Source organism: Fulmarus glacialis, unplaced genomic scaffold (genome assembly GCF_000690835.1).
Source record: "Fulmarus glacialis isolate BGI_N327 unplaced genomic scaffold, ASM69083v1 scaffold1494, whole genome shotgun sequence".
Classification (NCBI taxonomy): Eukaryota; Metazoa; Chordata; class Aves; order Procellariiformes; family Procellariidae; genus Fulmarus; species Fulmarus glacialis.
The window spans coordinates 40,252-66,149 of NW_009208508.1; the positions used below are offsets into that span (position 1 = coordinate 40,252).

At 35.5% G+C, this 25,898-nt stretch overlaps 1 protein-coding gene across 1 annotated transcript in view; it reads right to left on the reverse strand.

Annotated features, from left to right (window-relative positions):
- Window positions 1–25,898, reverse strand: part of CEP89 (centrosomal protein 89kDa) — a 44,042-nt gene that overhangs the window by 8,555 nt on the left and 9,589 nt on the right. The window contains exons 8-17 of the mRNA XM_009576500.1: window positions 25,431–25,649; window positions 24,905–25,047; window positions 24,505–24,555; window positions 23,306–23,389; window positions 22,245–22,352; window positions 17,994–18,105; window positions 16,221–16,401; window positions 15,129–15,296; window positions 14,303–14,444; window positions 11,287–11,376 (exon numbers count right to left, since the gene is read on the reverse strand). Coding sequence (XP_009574795.1) covers window positions 11,287–11,376; window positions 14,303–14,444; window positions 15,129–15,296; window positions 16,221–16,401; window positions 17,994–18,105; window positions 22,245–22,352; window positions 23,306–23,389; window positions 24,505–24,555; window positions 24,905–25,047; window positions 25,431–25,649 — 1,298 coding nt within the window. The remainder of the gene's footprint in view (window positions 1–11,286; window positions 11,377–14,302; window positions 14,445–15,128; window positions 15,297–16,220; window positions 16,402–17,993; window positions 18,106–22,244; window positions 22,353–23,305; window positions 23,390–24,504; window positions 24,556–24,904; window positions 25,048–25,430; window positions 25,650–25,898) is intronic.

Below are 25,898 nucleotides of genomic sequence, written 5' to 3' on the forward strand. Positions count from 1 at the left end.
GATGGGTGAAGAGTGCCTAGGCTGCTCCATACTTGCCTGTGGGAGCCTGGCCAGGTCGGGGTGGTTCTGGGCACACTGACGCACGCAGCTGCTGGCACTTACAGATCCTTCACAGCAGGCTACTACCTTTGAATTGCTCAAGACAACCTATTAATTTTCTCTGAAGTGAAGCAGGTAGTAGTAAACAGACTGATGGAGATGACAATTTTCAGGAAGAGGGTGATAACGTGTAGCTGGAAGTGGTAATATTTTCCTCTAGCGTTGAGAAGGGCAGTCTGCCCAAGGTCATGGCATCACAGGTGTATAGTAAGCACCCAAGATGAGGAATGATCATGGATGTAGCAGCTGTACTGAAGAGAACATAATTTACACTCTTCTGAAGTAGTTTCAGGAACGTATACTCCTGGGCACCATAATTCCTTTACACCTTGTGTCCTGAATTACAAACTGGAAATTGGAGAATTCTGGATAGAGAGCCAAAACATTATTTCTACAAACATAGGCTGCTGGCCATGATACATGATGATCTGGTCCCAAGATCCTTGTTGAGGCAACAAAGCTATTTTCTGTCAATCATGTATTGTTTTTCTCCTATCCTTTACTAGTAAAAATTAGTATCGTCCCTTCCAAAAGAGATCAGTCAAAGTACCATCTGAAGACAATTGTCTCACTGTCTCTAGAAAAAGTGTTATAATTCTCATCCTGACAGAATAGCCCTGTAATGGGAACCCTGATGAAATTTTTAGTGGATGCTATGGAGCATTGCCAGTTGCCTCCCATGGCAACTAAAAACTTCTAAAATACATTAATTAAGATCACAGACAATTATCTTCTGGGCTGTGTAACATGTTGTATATTGGGGGGCGGAAGTCCCTTTTTAGTAGTAGACGAGGACAATGTTTATACCTATAACCTTCCCAGTAAAATTGGATGTGACAGATGAAAAGTGACAGCCTATGTATTCAGAAGTTTTAGTGAAAGAATGTCTTTTGTCAGACAGTATTGTGGTGTTAACAGAAAAAACATTTCCTCACAAACATCAGATTTCTGGCCTGTTAAGGGTTTGTTTCTGTTTCTTAAAACCTGTATTCAGTTTCTGTGAAAAGGATGTGGGCAAAATAGAGAAACTTTTAAATTCAAAAGCCAACAAAATGAAGAAAATGTTCAGCTGTAGTTGTGATATTATGTGCCACAGTAAATAAGCTTCCTTATTTGCAGATTGATACCAGCACACAGATGAAGGGTAAACAGTTGGGAAATCAATTAAAAAGGGAAAAGCTGTTTATGCTGGAGAAACTTTAAAACTATGTGTCTGAAGGTATGAGATAGTTGTGTGTGTACATGACCTGATTCGATAAAAAATAATCTAGTATTAGATAAACAGAACTGACTTTGTATTTTAGAGACATAAGATAAAATTGACACAAGAAAAGGAAATTGAAATTTCTATTACTTGAGTCTTACTTTATTCATAACACCATGAACATAAAACACTTTGCAAACTAATCCAATATTGTGAAATAAATTTAAAGCTGGAATTATCTTAGAATTTAGTAACTCACTAGAGAAACCTCTTTATAAAAGATATTTCCTTATTCTTATCTTACTCTATTCTTTAACCTATTCTTATCTTATTCTATTTCTTTAACTTATTTATCTTTAACCTATTTCTATCTTAATTCTCTTCTCCTATGCTAAAGAGGGGTATGATAAAGTATTCTATTCCCATATAGAACAGAACTTGCATATATACAGGAGAAGCCTCAAGTTTACTTGTTTAATACTCCCCCTGGTTTTTGAACTTGTAAGTTGAACTTGTCAAATTTTAAAGATCTCTATAACTAGGAAGGCTAGAAACTTCTTTTTAAGAAATTGCGGTTTTCCCTGGTAATAGCAAGCTTTTGAGAGCTGAGGGAAGATTTGGCAATGCTGAATTTCCATTTTCTGAGCAACACAGCAAGTGACTTAGTTTTATTAACTTTACGGAACAGAGCACTGCTACAATAGTAAGACAGATGAATAACTCAAATATTGGGCTGTAGCATCAAGGCAACATTTAGGAAATATTTACTCTTGTTACACTGCAGGTTTATCCTAAAAGGTTCAAAAGACTTAACCTGAAATTTTAAGAGATACTTAAATGGGTTAATGCTACATGTTTACTCTTAATTCCATTGCTTAATAACGTGCCACCACTCTCCTGGCAGAGATTTTCTAGCCTCCTCCTCTTCAAGTTCTAGTAACAAAGTAACTTGCTAAACTTTCTGATACATGCAGTTTCTTCTACCTCAGGGAGGTACAAGTAGATCTCAGCTGTAGTAGGTTAATACTTTGGAAAAAAAATTCCATAAAAAAATACATAAATTTAATGATCAGCTGTCATGTGCAATCTCTTATTTTAGAGATTACACATCGATAGCAGCAATCAAATCAAATTTCTGTAGTTGTTATTGTACAACTGAAGGGTTGTTAGAAAAAAAAACAAAACACACACAAACCGCCCCCCAAATGCCATTGCTGTTCAGAATTGTAATTATACAAAATCCTGCTGTAGAAAACGTGACTTTTTAGTTTGTTGTTGTGACAAATTTTAGGCTTTAATCTAACTCAGCACTTTGGTATCTAGTTACTAATTTGGAATTTTCTACATACAGTGTTAAGGTGATTCTAGTTTCTCTGCAAACTATGTATTTTGGCTACCAAGTGTACTTTAGAGGGGCTTAGTGGGATCATTTGTTCTTATTCAGAAGTTGTCAATCTAAATTTATTATTTGGCTTGGAAGCCCCCAAAAATATTTTAGCAGGAACCCAGCACTACTTTTTTTAAAGAAGAATCTTTGAGTTCATAAAACTGCTGTCTGTGCTTAAAAATTTTCCTTTAGGATCTTTGCCTGTGAGTGGTTGTTCTTTTTAGAAGGTTTAAGGAACCAACACACGAAACTTAAAAAACTAAAATAATCATCCTTGAAGAATAGCATACAGGAAAAAAGAAGTATATTTATATAAGCTTTCTTTTTTAAGGGCTCATGCCTTTGCTCAACTCTGGAAATAGGTAGGGGAATTCTTAGAAGTCTTAGAGGGGTAAATTTTTTTGCAACTTTGGATGTTTGTTAACTTTTGAGGTTTGTCACCATTATATGACTCGGTACTGCAGTTACAGGCCAGGATTATGTCTAGAAAACCAGAGGTCCATTCTGACTGTGATGGAGAGTGAAAGTGCAAACTATGGTCTTTCTTTTCTGATTCTTTGGAGAACGCACTGAAATAATGCACTCCTCCATTTCCCATCCACTGCTTAAATAGGATTGACTGAGACAAAAGCCACTTGCAACAGATGAAAGCATGTTTCTGTGGAGACCAAAGGTGACTTCTAGCTGCTGGTCATCCTCACAGACATCACTCAAGGGTTAAGCACAGTGATTTAGATGAAGCAAGGAGAAATTAATCCGCTGTGATACAGACAGTGTCTGTTGCTAACTAAAGCATATTAGAAAATACGTCTAAAATGAATACACTGAAATAGGTTAGCAGGCAGTAGCTTTTAGTAGAGAAGTTTATGATACTACCCCTTAGGCTCAAAACCAGGCACATGCAGTCACACAGGGTAGGCACTGTGCTATTGTTCTCTCTAGTCCCCTAAGAGGACGTTGTTTCCTGGGTTCATTACAGAGATCTTGGGAACAGATGATTTTGTAGCAGTGATGGAAAGGTAGGTTCTACTCAGCAGGTGATTCAGAATGCCTGAGATACATGGCCAAAGTTACTGGGGATATTCATTTCTTCTCCAATTTGTAGCAGTACTTTTGTATGAGTGGCAGAGTACACAAACAATCTAGCTGGAAGTTCACAGTTATTACTGAGTAGAGAAGTATGAGGAAACTGAAACTGCTTCGGACAAAAGCCAGAGTAAATTTGGGCATGTCTCTCTCTCTCCTGTGCATACAGACCATCTCAGGTGCGTGAAAAGAAAATGTGGGGGGAAGAATACTTGTTTCTAATGATGTTTCCTTATCAGTAAGATGAATGCATTTCCTTTCAATTTTCCTTGTAATTCCTGTTTCTATGCAAACACTGTTAGCTCTGGGGAATAAGCTACCTAGTATACAACATAGTGACATATACTTACAAGACCCATTTAGGGATACTTTGTATGCTTCAGCTAACATCACAAAGTCTGAAAGGTCTTGAACGTGTCCTGGAATGAATGGAAAATAGGTGTTGCAGTATTACATGCTGTACTACCTGGGCCCTTGCATTTCCCAATTGGTAGTTTGGGACAAAAATATGGGTACATATTCTATCAGATGTTATCCTACCACATAATTAAATAATCTGGAAAAAAGTAGTTCTGTGGGGTTTTTTGTTTGGTTGGTTTTGCTCGAAGTTTTCATGTAAGGAGGAGACAGCCATCTATATTGATGATAACAGTGGGTGGGATGAATAGGTGCAAGGGGGACTTACTTTAACCCCTGTTCCTCTGGCAACTTTGTATATGATAAAAATCAGGGCAGAAGGGTTAATCTGCTATTCTTATGTTCTGATTCAGAGATCTTCCTTTTTTTGATTATGATTACAATCTCTATAAAAGAGGGATAAAATTTTAAAGGTTTAAATACAGTTATCTGCTATTATATGATGGTTATGATGCAAAGAATAAATCTGTGCATCTTCTCAAGAGACAGAACTCTCCTCTCCCCCTCCCTCAAGTTCCCCCCCTGTGTTAATGAGTGACATCCTGGACCTCCTGAAGTTAGTGGCAATGCTTCATTAGGTCTATTGTTGTATCCAAGACTGGACCAGGAATGGTTAGAAAATGGTTACGGAAAAATTCCAAGAAGGTGGATCCTTTTCTAGGTAGGCATTGAATGACTGCTTAGAACAAGCCTCAATCCAAACAGTATCAAATGGCTAGACGGATGTATTATGATGACAAAATGAATATGGCATTAAGAAGAAAGTATGTCTTCTAAAGGTTGAATGCAAAAAAAGCCAATAAAACAACCCACCAAAAAAGTAATTCCTATACTAACCTTTCACACTGAAATTTTTGCGGGGAAAAAAGAAAATAAGATATATTTTAACTTTTGTGTGTGTGTGTACATAAAAGCTGCTCTATACATAGTAATTTGCTGGTTCTGTCTTGCTGTTTAATTCAATAGACTAGAATAGTTCAGTTGGAAAGGACTTACAATGATGACGCAAAAGCAGATCTAAGTGTATCATTTCACTTCGGTCATAAAAAGTTTCATGTGTCAAGGACTCTTACAATTATTGCTGACAGCGTATCAACCCCATAAATGCAATATTGATTATATGCGTTTTATAGTTAGTTTCCTTTGCTGTATCTTCTCCAGGGACAGGATGCAAATTAGGAAGTACAGTCTTCCATCCTGCCAGAAGGACCATGATTGGATACTGCCAAAACAGGGTACAAAAAAAAAGTAACCAATTCTAATGCTTTCTACTCCAGTCTTATTAAAAAGTACACAGAGCAGATGTTAAATAATTAAGTTGCCTTTCACAACTGATGTCTGTAGATATAAAAAGAGGAGAAATGCTGCTTTTTATAAATATACAGGAAGATAGATTTACAGAGCCAACCAAAAGAAATTACGTACTGAAACTGAAAACGTTTTAGTGGGCCAGGCATATGCTTAGAATAATGAAAGTAAGACAGCTCAGTGTCTCTTGGATGTTCTGAGGTGTTCAAACTTCTCAGTGAAAAGTGAGAAAGACTCAAGTGCACTTTACATTTCTCCCCTGAGTTTTATTCACTTTCACTTGATGTGAAAATAAGGGGCAAATTGCATGTGGTTAAGGTCCATCTTTAGGACTGACAGAACCACAGCAGCAGTTTCTTCTGTGGCTGCATTACAAAAACTGCAATGCTTCTTGAATTTTCAAGGGTGCCAAAATGGAAAAATTTAAATTCTAACAAAGTAGAATACTCTCTGTATAAAAAAGCCATGTGTGCAGTGAGACTTAAATAAATCCACGGTCTCCTGATGTTAGACCTAAAGCACCTTTCCCTAAGTCCAGATTAACGTTGATAGGTGACATGGTGACGAAGCACCCTTGTTTCATTCAAATGCACTGGTGTGTGCAACTGGTTTACAGGAATACAGAATGTAAGCTATGCAATGGTTACAGGCATTTCTGAAATACACATTTCTTAATGTTCAGGAAGTGTTAGCAACAAACCTTTAATGCTTTCTCTACGCCAATAACAGTTTTGTGCTCTAAATGCAATATGTAGCAAGAGGGTAGGGAAAAAATTAAGGCAAGCCTGTTTGGTAAAGGTGCATGAAAATGAGGGGAGTTACAGTGGGAGATGCTAGGTATCTCCCATATAAAGGTTGTTTCTACCTATTTTTACTTATGATTGACAAAATTATTATCAAAGAGAGATTCAGAATCCATGAAACAACTTGTTATAATCTGACTTCTTCTTTTTGACAGTGTGTCTAATTTAAAGATGAATTACACTTGCACTGAAGGAGAGGAAAAGGTGCCCAATGATGAACTGGAGTGCAAAATCTGTTATCAGAGATTTACTGTTCACAGTCGTAAGCCCAAAATCTTGGATTGTCTTCACAGAATTTGTGCTAGATGTTTGACTAAAATAGTTCGTATAGGAGACAGATCTCGCTGCGTTAGCTGTCCCTTTTGCCGCCATGAGACAAAGTTGCATGAAGATGAAGTTGAAGGACTCCCCAGTGATACAAACATTATGTCCAAGCTCATATTAAAAGACAAAACAGCATGGAATTCTGACTGTAAAGAAGTAGTTTTAACACCAAAAAATTTGGCTTCCTCAAGTTCTTCCCATGGATCATCAAACTGCTTAGTAATTACAATTATGGAAGTACAAACAGACTCTCCAAGGACTCCCAATCAAAGTACTGCCTCTGATTATTATGCTGACCATGGCACTGAGTCTGTATCTCTAAGTTCTCAGAGTCAGCTGGACCAAGATCTCTTTTCAAAGCTATGCAAGCATGTACCCAGAATACTGGGATGGCTGCTTGGATTTCTTTACTTTAGTTCCCTCCCTGTTGGGATCTATTTACTAGTGATTCAGAAGGTGACTTTAGGAGTTGTGTGCGTGAGTTTTGTTCCCTCCAGTCTAACTGTATGTCTCCTGTATGGCTTCTGCCAGTGCCTCTGCCATGGAATTTGTGATTGCTCTTCACGAAGTTGATACGCAGTGTTTTATCAATTGGTGAATTTTTAACTGAACCATAAAACAACTTAATCGCAGACTTTAACTTTATGTACTGTTAAAAATGCGTATAATATGACATATATGTATTTTTGTTAAAGCACAATAACTTGTGTGAATACTGGTAAAATGACAACATGGTATTGTTGTGTTTTTTCTTTTACTAAAAAGATGGAGGTTACTATCACCTTAGTTCCTTAAGTAACAAACTGTTTTAAACCACCATCTCATTAACTGTGAATAGAACAGATATTTGAAGGTTACTTACTATTTTAAAACAAAACAAAACAAAACAAAAACAACCCACACCCTGTTTTTATCAAATACATTGTCACTGTTTTTAAAAACAGATGGAGATCAGAAATGCTCTGTGTATGACCTGTTTAAAAAAAATGAGAGTCCCGTTACAAGCTAGTTCAGATTTGAGTCAAATCTTTTCTGATGTCAAAGGGAAATAAAGTTGCATTAAATATTCTGCTCTACAATCAGATTTTTCAGAAAAGTTTTGAGTTATGAGAATTACGACAAAGAAGCTTGTAGCTGAATCTTAAAGGGCCAAGTAAAGAAGTTTTTAAATAAGCTTTTATATTTTTCATGATTCAGTATGCCTGAAAAATTATCTGACATAAACCAAAGTATATAAAAGTAGAAATGAACCTAATTTGTTTTGAAAATTAAAATACCAAAGTAAGTTTTGTTTCCTTAACATAGTTTCTGCGCAAAAATGATGTATTTTTCTGAATATTTGTATTCAACCTATTTGATACTGCTCTACTGTTATTTTCTGAATTTCGTATGGCTGTACTGATAACCTACAAAACATTTTGCATAGTGAATGACTTTATAAAGTTTGTTTACAGTAATTGCTAGGTCCCAAACTAAAAATTGGTATTTATAAAGAGAATCACTTTTAATTTGCTACCTAACTTAAGCATACACAGTTTAAAATATGTAATAAAGCTGTGTATATAAACATCTACATGGTTTGGGGTTTTATTTTGGCAATAACCTGTTATTTAGCTTTAAAGACTTTCACAGTGAATCTATGTTTAATAACAGATCTGCCAGATCTTGATTTATTCTGAGGCTTCTCAATGAAAAACAAACAACACAGGATTTTTGTTCATTTACTTTCTCCAAAAGAGTTCACTAAAAGGAAGAACTCCGGACCAGAAGACCAGATCCATTTTCATGTGCAAAGCACAAATGATCTGACTTCAGAGGGAAGTGATCTAAAGGGAATGGAATTGCTAGCTTTTGGAACGACCATTGTGCTATATGTTTCCAGTGAAGAATGGCTGTCCCACCTAGTGTTCCTTCTTTCCTCCCCTCAATTAACATTGGCAGTGATGTGAAAGAACCCCAGAGAATCTTTTGACACACAGAGTGCATCTGATCTGTAACATGGTTTTGGATAAGCCTGTGCCTGCCGAGATACGAGGCAACAAATTTACCAAAAGGTAAGCATAAAATACGTGGTTATGTCTAAAAAGTAGAATACAGACTTACATTATAGGCACTTGTAAGGAACTCAAACCTGTAGGCTAGAAGCTTTTTCTCTCATCATAACCCGAGGACTGTATGCTCTAATTCATAGGATATAATTTGTATTTCTTGTCTCATGTCTCACTAAAATAGCTGAAGATGGCTAAAAGCCAATGCAAAACACCCTTTTCTAAGATAAGAAATAGTGTAACACTCATTTTACCAATAGTTATATCACCCTTTCAGAAAAATGAATGCATTTTAAATACTATTATTACTGGAGACAGATTACACCTAAATACCTCATAAGAGGTTTATCCTGTAACTGGCGCTTAGGGACATGGTTTAGTGCACATGGTGGTGTTGGGTTAACGGTTGGACTCGATGATCTTGGAGGTCTTTTCCAACCTTAATGATTCTATGATTCAATGATTCTATGATTCAATGTACAGGGCAGTTACCCAATTTGTGATTTCCTGAAGCAGCTGATAGTAGTATTCTTCCAGCTGATACAATCAGACTAATGAGCCCTCCAACCTATCTCATTCAACTAAGTACAAAGTTTGTAATCTTAAAGTAAGCTGCTGTTCAAGTTTCATGGTTATTAGAATTGTGCATGAACTGTGGAGGCAAACATGTATCTTCCAAGTGAAGAATCCTTTTGCCTTCCCACATTCACTTGAATCTTTATCAGCAGCACCTGAAAAAGCAGTGTGTGCAATATGGCCTGTCCTGTTTGAGGAACTGCATTACATATTGGGATTAAAAAAGTCTTGTGACTTGAAGAGAACCAAACTAAGAACTTGACAATGTATTTAGACTTGTGAAATTTTTTTTTTTTTTTTTTTTCTCCCTTTTTTTTTTTTTTTGTTTAGTTGGCTGTATAGGAAACTTGGAGAGAGGGTGGGGGGGGAGTGAGTGAGCGGCTGCGTGGTTGGTTAAACCACGACATTAATGTAAACCAAAAGAATCCCCATAACTTTCCATAAGTCACTGAAAAGAACAAATTAATAAAGCTTCTATTTAGAAAAGTGGATTACCTGACTGGATGTGTTTAAGAAATTAAGGTGTTTTCAGCAAAGAAATAAATGATACTAGCTTTTAGCAAAGTTCAATTAATATGATAACCAAGAAGTAGATGATATTTTAAGGTGTTTTGTGATGTTTAAGCCCTCCGCTTTACTGACAAAAATTAAGAACAAAAAGGTTTGCAAGTAGGTTAGTCTTACTTTTGCTAAATAGAAACAGCAATATTTAAGAACTTTATTTACAGGCTGTTTTTTCTAATTTCCATTAACAGTTGATGGGTTAAGAAGGATTTTTTTATTTTATTTGGTTTTGCATTTAAAATTCACAGCATGTACTGCGTGTAAATGTTCTTAATTTTATGCAAGTCTCTTCTCTATCCCTTATAGTAGTCACAGATCTATTAAATTGCAGAAGATATGTATTTAAGAAGAATACAAGCCACTGTCTTGGTAGGGGAGATGTTTTCGAAATTTAGATAGACATGAACAAGGGTGAAAAATGGCTAAAAACTTTTTATAGCTGTATTAGTATAATTAGAGAATTCTTTTATAGTAGTGTTTCATGCATTTAGGTATTTTATGAAGGGTGTCTTACAAATTCTAGCTATTTTTCAGCTTGCTGCTCTCTCTTTATATCTACGATTTGGTTTATTTTCTTTGTTGCTAATTCCTGGGCTGTGTTGATCCTTACAAGGAAAGTGCAGAAGGAGCTGGTCTCCGTTAACACAGTGGTGCATATTTGTGTCATTTGATGTAGGAATAACAGTGTAGGTCTCAACTGGAAAAGTACAATGTATGGAGAGTCTCTGCTTTTGGGTAAACTGCACAAACTTGACTTAGTACAAAATAGCTTTTGAAAGTAATATATATTACTTTCTGTATATAGAAACAAACACGCTAGATATCCTTCCCTTCCTTTTTTGAGTTTACAGTAAAAGCAATTACTGTAGCACCAAAAATGTTAAAACATAAATGTTTCAAATGTATTTCACGCTATATGCTGTTACACTGCAATTACGCACTATGCTTTCTTTGTTTAGACAGTTGTGAAGATAACCTATAATGTACTCTCTAACTAGGCTAGATGTTTGAATATCCTGTTTCTAAATCTCCCACCCTATGGCCATATGAAAGTACTTGAGGAAAACTGTACACTCGAGATATGTTTTTCATTCTTCCAAATCTAATTGTAATGGACTTCAAGTTGAAGCATTAGTACAGCCTCAAAAAAGTAGCAGAGAGAATAATTGGGCTACACTACAGAGCAAAAACGAAATACAAATAAGTATAATTTTTAATTATTTTTACAACTAATCATAATTCTTCAGGTACTGATGTAAATGCAATGACCTGGCAGACATGCAATGTACAAAGACAATGGAAAAAGATGTTTGTGAAAACTATAATGATGATCTATTTTGCTTTTTAAAAACTCTTTATAAAATAATCCATACGTCTTTCATAAAAACACTGACATAGATGAACTACTGACTTTTCTCATTAAAAAAACAAAACATTGTACATAATATTTAGCTTAGAAAGACTGCTTACCTTAACTTTTTCTTCCAATCTTCCTAAGCGTAGACTGCCTTCTACTATTTTATTGAGAACACCATGATTCTCATTTTCCAAACATTTGGCCTGCAAACATATAGTATACATAACTCAATGTAATCATTACTTTAGACAGGGCAGACAAGATACACACACTGAGGAAGACGAAGCTATTCTCTTTTGAGCTCCAATAGCCTGAAGAAGATTTCCAAGATGGAAAAAGATCCTGAAAATTATTCTAATAATGACTAATTAATAATTTGCCAACTGACTGCGAATACTATCTCACAAACAAAATAATACCTTGAAACACTTTTATTTTGAAAGGATCATAGCTACTGATACTGTAAAGCCAACCAATTCTGCATATTTTTCTACAGATGTATGTATATGTATGTAGGGATCCCATTTGTATGCATGAGACTCATCCTTCTGGGTCAGATTTAGTAGTCTGCTCTCAAAAGAGCCCTTGAAATTGGCAGGGGTTCAGGCAAGGAATCTGACATGTGCTTATGAGATGCTTCTGTCTTATAACTGTTTCCATCATTTCATAAGCACTACATTCTCTCTCAAATATAAAAAGTAAACAAAACAAAAACTGCAAAAGCTGTAAACAATTAAATAATTTTAAAACTACAGGAGGTTTCAACTGTTAAATCCACTGGAAGCATTCAAGAAAGAAATAACCAGGTTTTAGGACCAGCAATGTCTGACCACCTTGAACTACCCATATCACTCCAGAGACACATTTCCTTTCACAGAAGTCAAAATTAACTAGCATTGCTGGAGTCTGTGAGCTTCGTGCTCAGTTAGTGACATTTTGATTTTACTGTGTGGTAGCTGAATCATACAATACGATAAAAGAATCATTTTGACAACTGCTAACTCAGGATTACAGTTTATCATCAGTGTTGCGCTACCAAAATTGTTTTAAATAAATTTGTTGTTGCTCTGTTTTACTGGATTTATCAGTAGGCTGTCATTGTTCCTGGAAACAGTAAATTTAAGACTATCCATTTATTTTTGTGGAGATGTGGTTACTACGGATTTTTTTTTTTTAATCCTCATTAAGAAGAATATAGGCTAATTTCTTAGAGTGCTGTACCCTTTCTGTTCTCCATGTCCTTCTGGATTAAATCTGCATAAAATGAATTTTAATGCTTTAATTCAATTAGTGAATTAAAAAAGAATAAGGCTAGGGTGATAGCAATAGCTGAACTGAGTAAATAAACCTGACATTACTGAATTTTGAGGTGGGGGGAATGATAATACATTTTTCATTATACATCATGCACAGTACTGGCTCTTCATAATCATTGGAGTCTGGCTCTAATTAATTTTTCTTTGTTTTGTAGGCCTTCCCATTAGACAACTTTATCAGATTGCCTGACTACAAGATACCTGCAGTCTAACTTTCTGCCAAGGTAGGTCTTAAGTTCAGCAATTAAAAGTAGGAACAGGTTGTTCTGATTCAGCTCTACCAGGCAGCAAAGTAAACTGGATATTTAAAGGTTTTACTGATACCAGACTGTTTCAGTAGAAAAGTTTGTCTCAGAGTGTCTCTGCTGTCAGCCCAGACACAGTGAATTCAGGAAAAAAAAAAGCAAGACTTGTGTGCTGTTTAGTATCTAAGCCATAAAATAGAGAAATAACAGACAGCAAGCATGTATCATCTTCATACACATACACAAGAGAACGTGATCCAAAAGGAAGAGAGAAATTCTGTTTTGCATGACAGGACTGGCTTCTAACTGCTGGATCAGTTTATACCTGTCTAAAGAAAGACAGACCATAGTTGACTTCTTTTTGGGCTGCTTTCCGTGGACCTACTCTGAGCTTTTTGCACATGCATGAAACTTGATTTTCTAGTGTGTACTTTCAGGTGCAGGTTTCAGAAGGGAAGAACACGATGTCAAATATTGCACGCTTGCAAAGATAGGGTTTACACTACCTTGTGGTGATTAAGGTTATGTTAATACATCTTTCCTTCTGAAACAGGCTTTTACTGCTAAAAGTACTCTGAACATCTACTAGAGTATTATTAAGCCAAATGGCACACCTTGTACTTAGAGGTAATTCTGGATCTCTGTGGTATTTCTAATGTAGCATGCTGAATAATTGAAAGTAGATATATCAGAGATTGAGAGACAAGAACCAGTTCCCCTAATTCCTAGGAGACATTTATTGTGCCTAGTTTCACAATCCTAAAGTCCAGCTTGCAGTGGACAAGGATTTGAGTTGGGTCACCATTGTTCCTCTTCTAGAATTAGGAATTAACCGCTATAGAATCTTTCTACCCAACACTGATGACAACCTTTGTCTACTACTTGAACAACAGAAGCAAAAGAAGCTTTATTTTAACGAACTTTTGTGAAATGGTTTCCAGAACCAATTTGAAGACAGAGTACCAATATGTAAAACTGAAATTTTGTCCAAGATCTTGTAAAGGAAACAAAGGAAACAAAGCCCAGTAACTTCCATACCAGACACTTCCACTAAACAGAAGTTGTTTCAAGACTCTCAACGAGCCTGTCAAAATGACTGCTCACCAAAAAGGAGCAATAACGTGCATGTGCTTCCACAGTAGAAGATCCATACAGATCACTTCAAGGATAATAGTTTACCTTTAGATTCAGAAACACATATTAATTATTTATGATTGCCTGCTATTTTTCAATACATGTAGCTTCAACAATTGAAGCCAATCTCTAAAATCAGATTTAAAAATTCTTTTAAATTTGATATATACCATTGCAGATCCTAATGGTGATGTGAGTTAAGGCTTTATTATGTTACCTCCAGAAATTAGGGTAGTTACTTTTAATCACTCTTCTAGAAAATAATCTTTTGCTGCTCCTGTCCTATTTGCAAAAGTCGATTTAAATAGCTAAATCCTTAAACTGAAATTATAGCTTTCTTTTTTGGTAATGCAAATTAACAATAAGTTGTGCTAATAGGACGATAATTGTGTGAAATATCAATTAAGTCATATTAATTATTTAAAGGTAATTACCAAAAAAATAAGATGATCACGTTCCTGAGCTATCTTCTCCACCAAACCAATAAGGTTTGTTAGATAGTGATGGGCTGCAACTTCTTTTTCCATTGCTTCCTCCAACTGCAGTTTCAAAAGACCTATTTTCTTCTTTAATTTCCTATAAAAATTAACAGAAAAAGGAAAATCTTCAGACTGAGAATTAATAATGGCATTAAAAGAACTTGCATTGCATGTACAAATCAACTTGTACAAGTCCCAAACAATCAAATATACTGTTAAAGATGCATTGGCTCAAAATATTTGCAATGCTGAAAGTATCATTTCCCACTTTTGGGGGCTGTTTTTCTTTACAATATGTTGTGTGAAAAACAACAGTTTTCAACATTTCAACAATGATTCAAAAGAAGAATTTGTGCAATGGCTACAAGCTCATATTTGTTAAGAAATGTAACAATAATACTGTTTTTACTTTTTAAAGTATTGTGAGCCCAACTCTGAACTACTCGGGTGCATGAGAAGGTCTGCAAACAGTGTAATACCCTATTTTTCAGGTGAGTACACAAATGATTAATTGCTATAGCTAACTACTAGCATTAAAGATATATTCTTAATTTGCATGCAGACATAGAAAAGTATGCATAAAAACATATAAAGCTTAGCAAAGTTACTTTATGACCAGGCCTTTAAATGTGACAAAGATGTGTTTAGGAAACATGTTTTTTTCTGTAATAGGTAGAAATTACACACTGTGAGATGTCAGACAATATTTTTACAGATATTTCTGCTATTATTTCTGGAAATATAAGTACTTCTACATAAGAAAATTAGAATGTGATATGACCTGTTTGTCTTTTGTGTCATTTCCATCTCAGTCTCCAGAATCTTCTTGTCAGCCATTAAGTTATTTTTCTCTAAAAGCAGTTTCTTGTTTTGAGCTTGCAGTGATGCTATCTTTCCCATTAGATTTTCCACCTCACAGCGCTTTTTCTCCTGCTCCTGTTGTAAATGGCTGCAAAAACCAACAGCGTAGAACAGGCATCATGTATAGACCTGCTTCACTAAAAAGCTAAGTTACGGCAAGATAGCCATGTTGAAGGTATGAAAAAGATACATTGAGAATGCTTAATGTTCAGCGGTGACATCAGAGAGGTATTACAATCTCATGACATGTCAAATCATGAATGAAGCATAATACAAAAAAAATTATTCAAATAATTCATCCTGACTGCACTTGAAATAGAATTTGAATTATAAAAATATCCTATATAGTCCAAATGTATGCCCTTCCTAAATTTTTTTTTCAAAGAAATTACTAGCAATGCCAAAAAAGGAGGTCTGAGGACTTCTCAGGAAGGCACTGTACCAAGAAACAGTAACTTGCACTACCCCAGGCTTGAAAGCAAACAAATTTACAGAATGTCTTTAGAAAAACATTACTTTACAGACTGTGCTGCCTGACATCACTTTTGTTTTGTGTTGTTTTGTGTTATTTCCATATATGGAGAAACATAGTATTTTTAGTTTCAAATTTCAAGATCCTTCAGACATTTTCCCAAAGATGGGAACAAAAGAATGAGGACATTTTATATACAGTGTTGATAGAAGTAATTAAATTTGACAAAAATTCTATTTTTAGTGCCTTCTCTTTTACTATTTAAAAAGGAACATTTAGCAGTACATAGTCTATAGTAGAAACACTTCTACCGATGTCTCTAGAGCTGGAATTTCCTTCTGTAATTTTAATTGTCTATAAAAAGCGAGACAGTATTTTTGAAATATTTCTTTACCTTTCTTTGTACGTTGGTAGTTACCTTCATAGATTACCAGCATAAGTTTCCACTCACCTCCTACCTTCAGAGTGATGCGTATGCGGATCTGTTCATGTGAATGCTTTCCAGAATTGTTTCTCTGTGCACCATATGTAAACTCATACCTTTTTAAATCATTCACCAAATCAAAGTGCTCCTCTGCTGCTATTCTGCTATCCAGTTTGGCTTTCAGCTCTTCACAAGTAGAACGCAAAGCTTCCAACTGCTTCTGGTACTCTGCTATCTCTTCTTCTTGACTCTGTTTCTTATCTTCTAAGATTATTATCGTTTTGGTCAATTTTGAAGCTTTTGGGAAGAAAAAAGCCAAATGGGTACAGCAGAACTAATTCAATCACCTAGTGAAACTCCAACTAACCTAGTAATACGTTCATTCCTAGTTGTTCATAACATTATGTAACAGTGGATTTGTCAGTTTGTTTTGTATTTTAACAGTTTGGATTTTTTTTTTTTTTTGCTGCCTCAAGCAGTCTTGTTTTGGAAAAGTGCCAAAACAACTAGACTTCTTTTCAGGGCTGTAAGCTATTTGCTCATTGAAATGTCATTTTACTCTGAAAAATCCTCTGATTCAGATTTTACTAATTCAGGAAAAGAACCTAAAATGGAACATGACTTTTGTAGCCTAGTAGATAGGGCACACCTCCAGAGATTGCCTAGTTTCTGTTCACTGATCTCTTTTCTGTAGTATGTATTTCAATCACTGGATACACTGCCAAAACAGTTGTAAGAACTGAATGGAAGATCAGGGCTCTTGTTTCCTTCTGAGAACTCCAGCAATAGATAACAAAATCTGTCAGTGTTTACTAGGGATGTTCTGACAACTCATACCAGATCAAGCTATTTTGAGATTCGGAAAGAAGAACACCTGATTTGGGAGTATTGTCTGGCCTTTGGCCTGGTACATGATGAGTTGTTATCTTCTGAACACAGATGGATGTAGAGAGATAAAACTCTAAACAAGAAACTCAGAAACTTTAAAAGCAGAAAGGAAAGTATTTATGGAATTAGGTGACAGATTAATAAAAAATGTAGGAATTGGAGCTTTGCTATATAGGTTCACTTAAGGAAACCATTCTCATCAGCGACTTACGTTAATTGCACATAATTAGAAGTTTTTCAGAACATCCTAATCTGTGAATTAAGATTCAATCTTGTTTTTTATACTTCACTAAGAAATGTTACTTTCAGTTTTGGGATTTTAAACTGCAACATGCTTGTTCTCTTTCTAATATCCAGTTAGAAGGCTATTAACAAGAAATATCCAGAGGAATCTGCTGATGCAAAAAACGACTATCAGAAGAAAAATTAATCTTGGTCAAGAAATAATATTTACAAGCAAGACAAGGAATATCAAGTGATCTGAATTCAAGCAAACACAAACCTCTGATAAAACAATAGGTAACAGATTATTACTCAAAGATGCATGTAAATTTAAGCAGTATCAAATTATAAAAGTGTAAAATCAAATACTGCTACTGATGATATCATTAACTAATTTTATTAAGCGATAAACTATGGTTACAAAGCAGAAAATGAAAAAACCCTACAAATTCTAAATTGAACATTTAAATAAGCAAATAATATCTCACAAATGCCAACCTGTAAAGTTTAAAGTGCTCTTAAATTATGAAAATGAGTGTATTGCTGTTTAACAGTTCTTGTTACTTTTTCAGAGGAAGCAAGTCAAAATGGAGTATGCTGTATAGCATCAATAGGTGATACTGATGTTTCTTTTCAGTATCAGTTGACATCCAGAGCTTGATCTCGTATTAGTGTTACCTGCACTCAGGAATGCTTTGTAGGCATATATGAGGTTGCAAAAAAATCCCAAAACCCCAAAAAAACCCACAAAAAAAACCCCAAACCCTCAAGCACTTTACCTTCTTGAACATGTTGTCTGTGACTGTCTTTTGTTTTAGCTTGTTGAATTTCGAGTTGCTCCATCAACAATCCATTTTCTTCCAAGACCAGCTTGGCCTGAGTTTGCAGCTGCTGCCTGCAATGACAACTAGCTTATAAATAAAATATAATTCAAATATTAACTTATGTCCAAAGAAGAAACACAACTGACTTCCAACAGTGTAAACTTTTAAAATCATATTTGAACCTCTTTAAAAAAAATTTAAAACCCTTATTGAAAGCAACGTCAGAACCCAAGGTAAGCTTATTAAGAGACATGAACTCACAACCCTCAATATGTAAATTATTTTAAATAATGTTTAAAATCTTTGACTAACCAAAGCAAAAATTCCCTATAGGAAGAAAGAAAAATATGTATGTGTGAATTAGAATCGTAGCATCACAGAATGGTTGAGGTTGGAAGGAACCTCTGGAGGTCATCTGGTCCAACCCCCTGGCTCAAGCAGGGACACCTAGAGCCAGCTGCCCAGGAGCATGTCCTGATGGCTTTTGAATATCTCTAGGGATGGAGACTCCACAACCTCTCTGAACAGCTTGTTGCAGTGCTCACAGTGAAAAACTCTTTCCTTATGTTCAGAGGGAACCTCCTGTGTTCAGTTTGTGCCCATCGCCTCTGTCCCGTCACAGGGCACCACTGAGAAGAGCCTGGCTCTGTCTTTACACCCTCCCTTCAGGCATTTATATAGTGTGACAAGATCCCCCCTGAGCCTTCTCTTTTCTAGGCGAAACAGTCCCAGCTCTCTCAGACTTTTCTCATATTGCAGAATTAAAACTACATAGTGGTGCCAGATGACTTGGAGACAGCTATGTAACTAGTAACTGAACCAAATCTGTTTTCAAAACTTGCAATAAATTCTTGGATAGCATTTGGATCTACTTGGCTTTGACCTCTGGAAAAATACTGCCAGTGTGTTTTATGGGCCTGTAAAGATGATGGGCATTTAAACTGAACTATCCTGAGCAGTGAACTTAACTCTCTGCTTTTATAACTAGTATTAATTCTGCTTTCAAGAAAACCAATACCAGTCTTTCTGATGTTAACAAAAGCTTAATAAACTATTTGCTGTTCTAATAATACCGTAAGAAGTTGAGAAGTACAAGTGTCAGATGATATCACATGAATTTAAACTCAAGAGTTGTCATCAATCAATCAGCAAGAGTAGCCTAAACCCAAACAAAGTGTAGCAAAATAGACTGTTACCAAGGATTTCTGATGACACTAACTAACACAACGTATATCTACTTTGTTCATGTGTGGCCTGACCTAGATAAAAATTCATCCTATTGTGTATAGATCTAGATATGGACAATTTCCCCTACCATCAAATGATATTCTGACTAAAATTTAAGCTGAACCATACAGCTAACAATTGTTGTCTAGCAGCTGAAACATATAGTCTTAAACAGTCTACCCTGAAGATTTTTGCAAACACAGAAATGAAGTCAGCTTACACTTGTATCCATGAAAACCTCTGCACACAGAAGCTTGTAAGTTTAGCTGACTTATTTAATTTACTGTGAAATGTACTGCAGTGGGCATAGGAGAAGGAAGCAAATGCACATCAGCCACTTACAAAATCGGTTAATAGCTAAGATAGAGTTCATATTGTTTAACCGCTTAAGACTCTGCATGTATTCATCTGAATGGATAAATATGAAATGAAAACTGAATGACAAAATACATTTGTTATTTGTGACAGGAAGGTCAGTGCTGATGTAAGATGCTAACCATTACCAGCTGAAAGAAACAGTGGAAGTTTTTTTCTCATTAAAACTATCTAGGCTGGAGTTAAGGTTGAGAAAATGGATTGTGAATCTTACTGGACAAATCTTTGAAGTATAACAATTTTAAACAAAAAACAAAATAATTTTCCAGATAAAACTGCAACTTTCAAATTTATATCACTGAGATCATATTTCATCAACAGGTTTAGGCATAAGGAATGTCTCCCACGCTACCAAGCTACATCCTCACCCTCAGCTATGCCTGGCACCACGAGGCTACTTTGTGAAACAAAATTTTAAAAATTTCTACAAAAAAGGGATTAGGTTGATCAAGACCAACTCCTTTATGTGCTTGACAGTGCATCCCCATAAGCAGTTATGTCAATACAAATAAAGGAGCAATGCGCTGCAACACTGAGCGTGAAGAAGCCACTGAAGGTACAGAGCAAAAGCTTGGTAATCTGACATCCCTGCCTTGCTGAACTCCAGCCTTAAAAACAGCTTCCAGACAGACACTACAGACAGCCTGAAACAGCTCAGAGAGATATGAACTTCTCTCATTCATTTGCAGAGAGGCAAAATAAAAAGCTGTCCTGGTTTCGGCTGGGATAGGGTTAAATTTCTTGTTAGTGCTGTGTTTTGGATTTAGTATGAGGAGAATGTTGATAACACACTGATGTTTTCAGTTGTTGCTAAGTACCCTCCTAGTCCAAGGACAGCTCCCCTGCCTACTGACTGAGCTAGGTACACAAGATGGGAGGGAACATAATCAGGACAGCCAGCCTAGCTGGCTAATGGGGTATTCCATACCATGTGACGTCATGCTCAGTATATGAATGGTAGGCGTGATCCAGGAAGTACTGATCGCTACCTGGTTATCGGTCAGCGCGGGTGGTGAGCAATTGCATTGTGCATCACTTATTTTGTATATTTTATCATTATCATTATTATTCTCCCTTTTCTGTTTTATTAAACTGTCTTTATCTCAACTCACGAGTTTTTCTCACTCTTACCCTTCCGATTCTCTCCCCGTCCCACTGGGGGTGGGGGGGGAGTGAGTGAGCGGCTGAGTGGTATTTGGCTGCCTGCCAGGTTAAACCACGACAAAAGCAAAGGTGTTAAAAGTTCAAAAACTCTTATTTAAGAAGCTGAAACATCTCTATGAAGAGTTTTTTGGATTTTGTGGACAGTATATAAGCATCCAAGGATACATAAAATATCCAGAGTATTTTATTAAAGCACCTATAAAACACTTCGATACCTTTATAACAACCTACTTAACAAAATCTATAGAGAAACTAAACACTTCTGTAATTCTGCCTTGAGGAGCCTCTCATTGAAAGTCAGTCAAAGTTATTAGTTAAATCTGCAGAGAGACTTAAGATTGGAAGAGACAGCTTGAGTCATTAAGTCCTCCTAGTGTAGACACTGTGCCATATGATCCCTTCCATACAATCACCACCTGAGTCATGAGTGCAGTAAGAATTTTTATGTTCACTACTCACAGTGGATGCTGTTCCCAAAACCTGTTACACTGGTTAGGAATCATCTTCCAATTTCCACTTTAAGTTTGTTTATGGTGAATGAATAGCCAGTTGTTGTTCTAATAACACTGCCTTCAATCCTATAAATGCAGCTTAAGTAGTTCTTTGTATAGTCCATGACTCCTGTTCCTGATGTGCTTACAGAAAGCAACATTGTCCTTTCTCAGCCTTTGTTTTGCTAAATGAAAAAGGCCAATCTGTCTAAACTCCAAATAAAAGAGGCCCTCCATTTCCTTGACTACACCACAAACCCTTTCAGCTTTGTTTCTCTGTACTTAAATATGGATAACTGGGACTCTCCAGAGTTTTCCATATAATTGTGTTGTTATTGCCCAACCTCTACTAGAAGGACCTATTCTAACATACCCCAGGACTATACTGCCTTTTTTTTTTCTTTATAGCTGTTGCCCTAAAAAGCTTACAACCATCTTGCAATGAACCAGTACGATCAGTCTCTTCTCCATCTCAGTTACCAACTCATGAATTTGGTGAATTGGTGAATTGTTATTAAGCCTCACATGTATTTTATACTACTTAATTTCATTATGTTTGCATTGTTTCACTTCTCAAGAACATCTAATTCTTCTAATGCCATATTCCAATACCATTTTATATTAATAAAAAACAGATATCATTGGCACATTCCTACTATTACTAGAAGTGTAAAAGTTAAGTATGTAACCTGCAAGGTCTCGGACAGAATTACATGGGCTTCAGGTGCAAAACTGCACATTCACTGTTTAATCTTTACTCCAAAATTGTTTCAGGCATTGCAGATCAGCATTGTTCCAATAAGACATAACCATGACCCTATTAACTCTTCAACAAAACTTAATTTGCTTGAGGGGAACAAAATTTTTCGTTAAGATCTGTAATCTTAAAAGTTTGCATGCAACAAGGAAAATAATGAGTAGCTTTTAAATTAATTTCTAGTAATATAACTTGCCATTCTGTAGGGGTAATAAAGTTATTTTTATTTAATTGCTCATGCAGGTCTTCATTCTCCTTCACCAACTCTTCAACTCTTACTTTAAAATTCTTCATATCCTCCTGGAAGACAAAGGACTCCACATAAATTTCTTTAGAGGTAAGTATTTTGTTTTAATTTTTACATCAACAAAAACTTTTATAAATACGCATGCCTGGGTGCCTTCTAATTCTTCTGTTAACAGCATATTACCTCACTACTCATTGATCTTTAATTCAGATGTGCATACTTAACTTCTAAATTGCTTCATCAATCTAGTAATATTTGATTAAAAATAATATAGATATTTGACTTGTGCCACATTTTTACCAAGTGTCATTTGAATTAAGCAAGTTGTAGATCCTTAAAATATGAATTTAAAAGATCGAATTCTGGAAATTACTAGATGATACTATACATTTTCAGTATGAATGACATGAATTTTAATATAATAGGACAATACAGTGAATTTACAGTAATATAAAACCCTCAGTGTTTTCTGCACATTTTATGGCTTAATTTTTCGAAGAAAATAAATTATTTTGAAAAGCTATGGCAGTTCTGCTCTGAAGCAAATCACCATTTTTCAAAGATTCAGTGACAAAGAAGTACTTCTAAAGGGCAAAAAAAGCACCCATTCCTTAATACCCATTCCTCAAATATCTAGAAATAAACATTCTTCTACCACAAAATCCACAGGCCTGTAACTGGAAGAGCAGCTATACAGGGCACTGCATCCCCATTATGAATGACAACAGTAAATTCTTTCTACCACTGACTGTGTTTATGGTTTACTCTATTCAGAGAGCACAATTCTTGTATATCTCAGTGTAGTGCCTGCTTCTACATCTGAGCAGGCTGACAAAACCAAGCAAGCCAAGTAGGATAAGATAGCACAATAACTATGCATGGAAAAGTAAAACAAAGTCACTTTTAATTTTAGGCAGGAAACAGCTTTGACAAATCACTTTAAAAAATTTCAGTAACTTATTTCTGCTTTAGTGTAGAAGTATATTTTCTTTAAACGGCAACTTGCCTCATGTTCAAGATTTAAATCTTCCTTTTCTCTTATTCTATCTTCATATGCCAACAGAAGAGGTGACAAATACTTCATATCCAACTTCAAAAAAAAAGAAAAATCAATCCATATAAATCGATTGCAAACCACAATCTCATCAATATTTTTTACTTCTTCTCCTGCTATATATCGCTAGTTTTAAAAGCTATTAAGGGTTTTCATATACGCCTTGCAGACAAAAGTGCAGGATTTATACAAGCACACAGACCACCATACGCAAAACGATGCTGCAGAAGCACTTAACAGCACTGCTTTAGGAGCAACCTTTGGAAAGGACAAGGCTGGATGCTATACTTGCACGCTTCACTAAAAAGCAGCTATTACTTATCAGTATATGTAACACAGCAGAATGTGGATGCAAATGAATACGAAACCAAACTGAAACACTACAGTGAATACAGTTAATAGTAATCAAATTTATCCCACATTCATTAGTAAGGGGGAAAGTAATTTTTACACTCTCAAACCTGCATCTTTAAAACGAAATATATAGGTATGTGATTCTTGGTTATTATAGGCAGAAAGACAGGAGTAGAGGAGGACTTTCGTATTTCTGTATAGTTCTGAATAACAATGAGGAAGGAAAATTTAAGATCTGATTAGCATTTCAAGGAGAAATTGTTTCACATATTACAAATGCATTCAATTTTGCAAACTATTTGCCTTCTCCTTCCCAGAAGTTCATAGGCTACTAGTGCACCTATGGCCATTCCTACCATCAGAATCACTGAAATATGCTATTTTCTTTTAGTATAATCTTAAAAATAATCACAACAGAAGATTAACAATTAAGAAGGTTAACAATTAAGCAATAGACCTTGAAGCAAACTATATGCTAGACAATACTAAGTGAAGATGGTATTTATGATTCTCAGGGTAACAGTACTTCTACTTAATTTGCATTCAGTAGTTCAAAGTTGGTGATTGTATGCAGTCTGTAGCTTACTGTAAATTCAACTGCAGCTGCACACATTCTTTGCAAGTTCTGCCCTACATCTTTTTATGCAACAAACATAAATGTTTATAATATTCTACTAGTATGTGACAGTTCAGCAGAGTAACTAAATAATATCCTGAATATTTTGGTTCCAGTAAAGAAATTCTACTACTTTACTTACAAAGGAATGAACAATAAATGAAAATGTTATTTTACTTACCAGCCATGGTGGTGGTGGTCCTTTCATGGGTAAACTTTTCAGTTTTAGATGCTAAAGTAGATTTTCAAAAAGATACTGAAATTATTTCCTGCTTTTTGAAGCACCAACCACTGTCCACTGCAGTCACAAACAAGCTTATGTTTCCAATTACATGTGTTACACATATGTAACACACACTCAACAAAGGCAACAAAATTGGAAGTTCAATATCTTACTAATATAGGAGAAAGTCTAACTTCTCGAAGTTAGACTTAACAATAAATGCTTATTTTAAATTTCAGAAGCCTACGCCATTTTAGACTTTGTGGCAAATCTGGAGAAAATAGTCTTAAAAACTCAAAGATTAATGAAAGGACAATGGGACATTTATATCTTTTGCCTTTATATCCAAGATTCTCACCTCTTCTTGGGACAATGGCCTGAATTTAGTTTGATAGCGACTTAATTCTACATTTAAACGATGGACCGTCATTTTTAAAGCATCATTTTCATCTACCAGTTCTTGCGCTTGTTGTCTGAGAGAAAGTAATTCTGTAGCCTCCTCTATTAAAACAAATATCCAACAAGAAAGTTCAATCAAAATTCAAGAAATGTTCACAATAATTTGTTAATTGTAAGGAAAAAAAATCTCAATAAGCTAGAATCATAAAAGAACTCCTCTCAAAATACTGTAATGGAATAATCCCACGAAAAATTACTAACAAAAACCCATTAAATTTCAAACAACCAAGTAATTTTTTGTCATGATCATGTAAGTATTCCTTGACAAAATTCCTACAAATGTAGAAAACACTGTTCAGAAACTACTTCTGCATAGACGCTTGCTCAAATCAATGAGTTGGAAACCTACTACTGCAGAAATAGGTCGTAAGAAATTAGAAAAATCAAACAAGGTAACTACAGAATAGCTTATATGTTTCTCCCACCTTCTCTATGTGACTTCTCTGCAGCTTCTTTAAGTCTTCTGTTTTCTTGTTCTAGTCTCTTCAGCTTTAATTGCTTTTCTTCCATTTGCTGTTTTGTTCCCTCAAATTGTTGGACCATAGCCTGGTATGCCTTGTTCAGAGACCAGTTTTCTTTTTTTAATTCTCTGAACTTTTCTTTAGTCATATTTTCCCATGTTTGCCTTGCCCGAATAGACACATCTGTAATGCCACAGTACAATGTATTTAAATGGTATTCAGACTTGAATACGAGTTTCAGCAAAATATAATCCATTTTTTCTAATATTAGCATTATGTATGAGTAATACTTTATAAGATAAAAATCAGCTCATGGCTCCCAGAAGATAAGGCCAGAGAGAAAGAAAAAGGTGGATTTGGAAAGAGAGCTATATAGTGGAGTGGCTGCAAGTTCCCATCTTTTCTCTCAGACACTGAAAACAATCTTTCCTT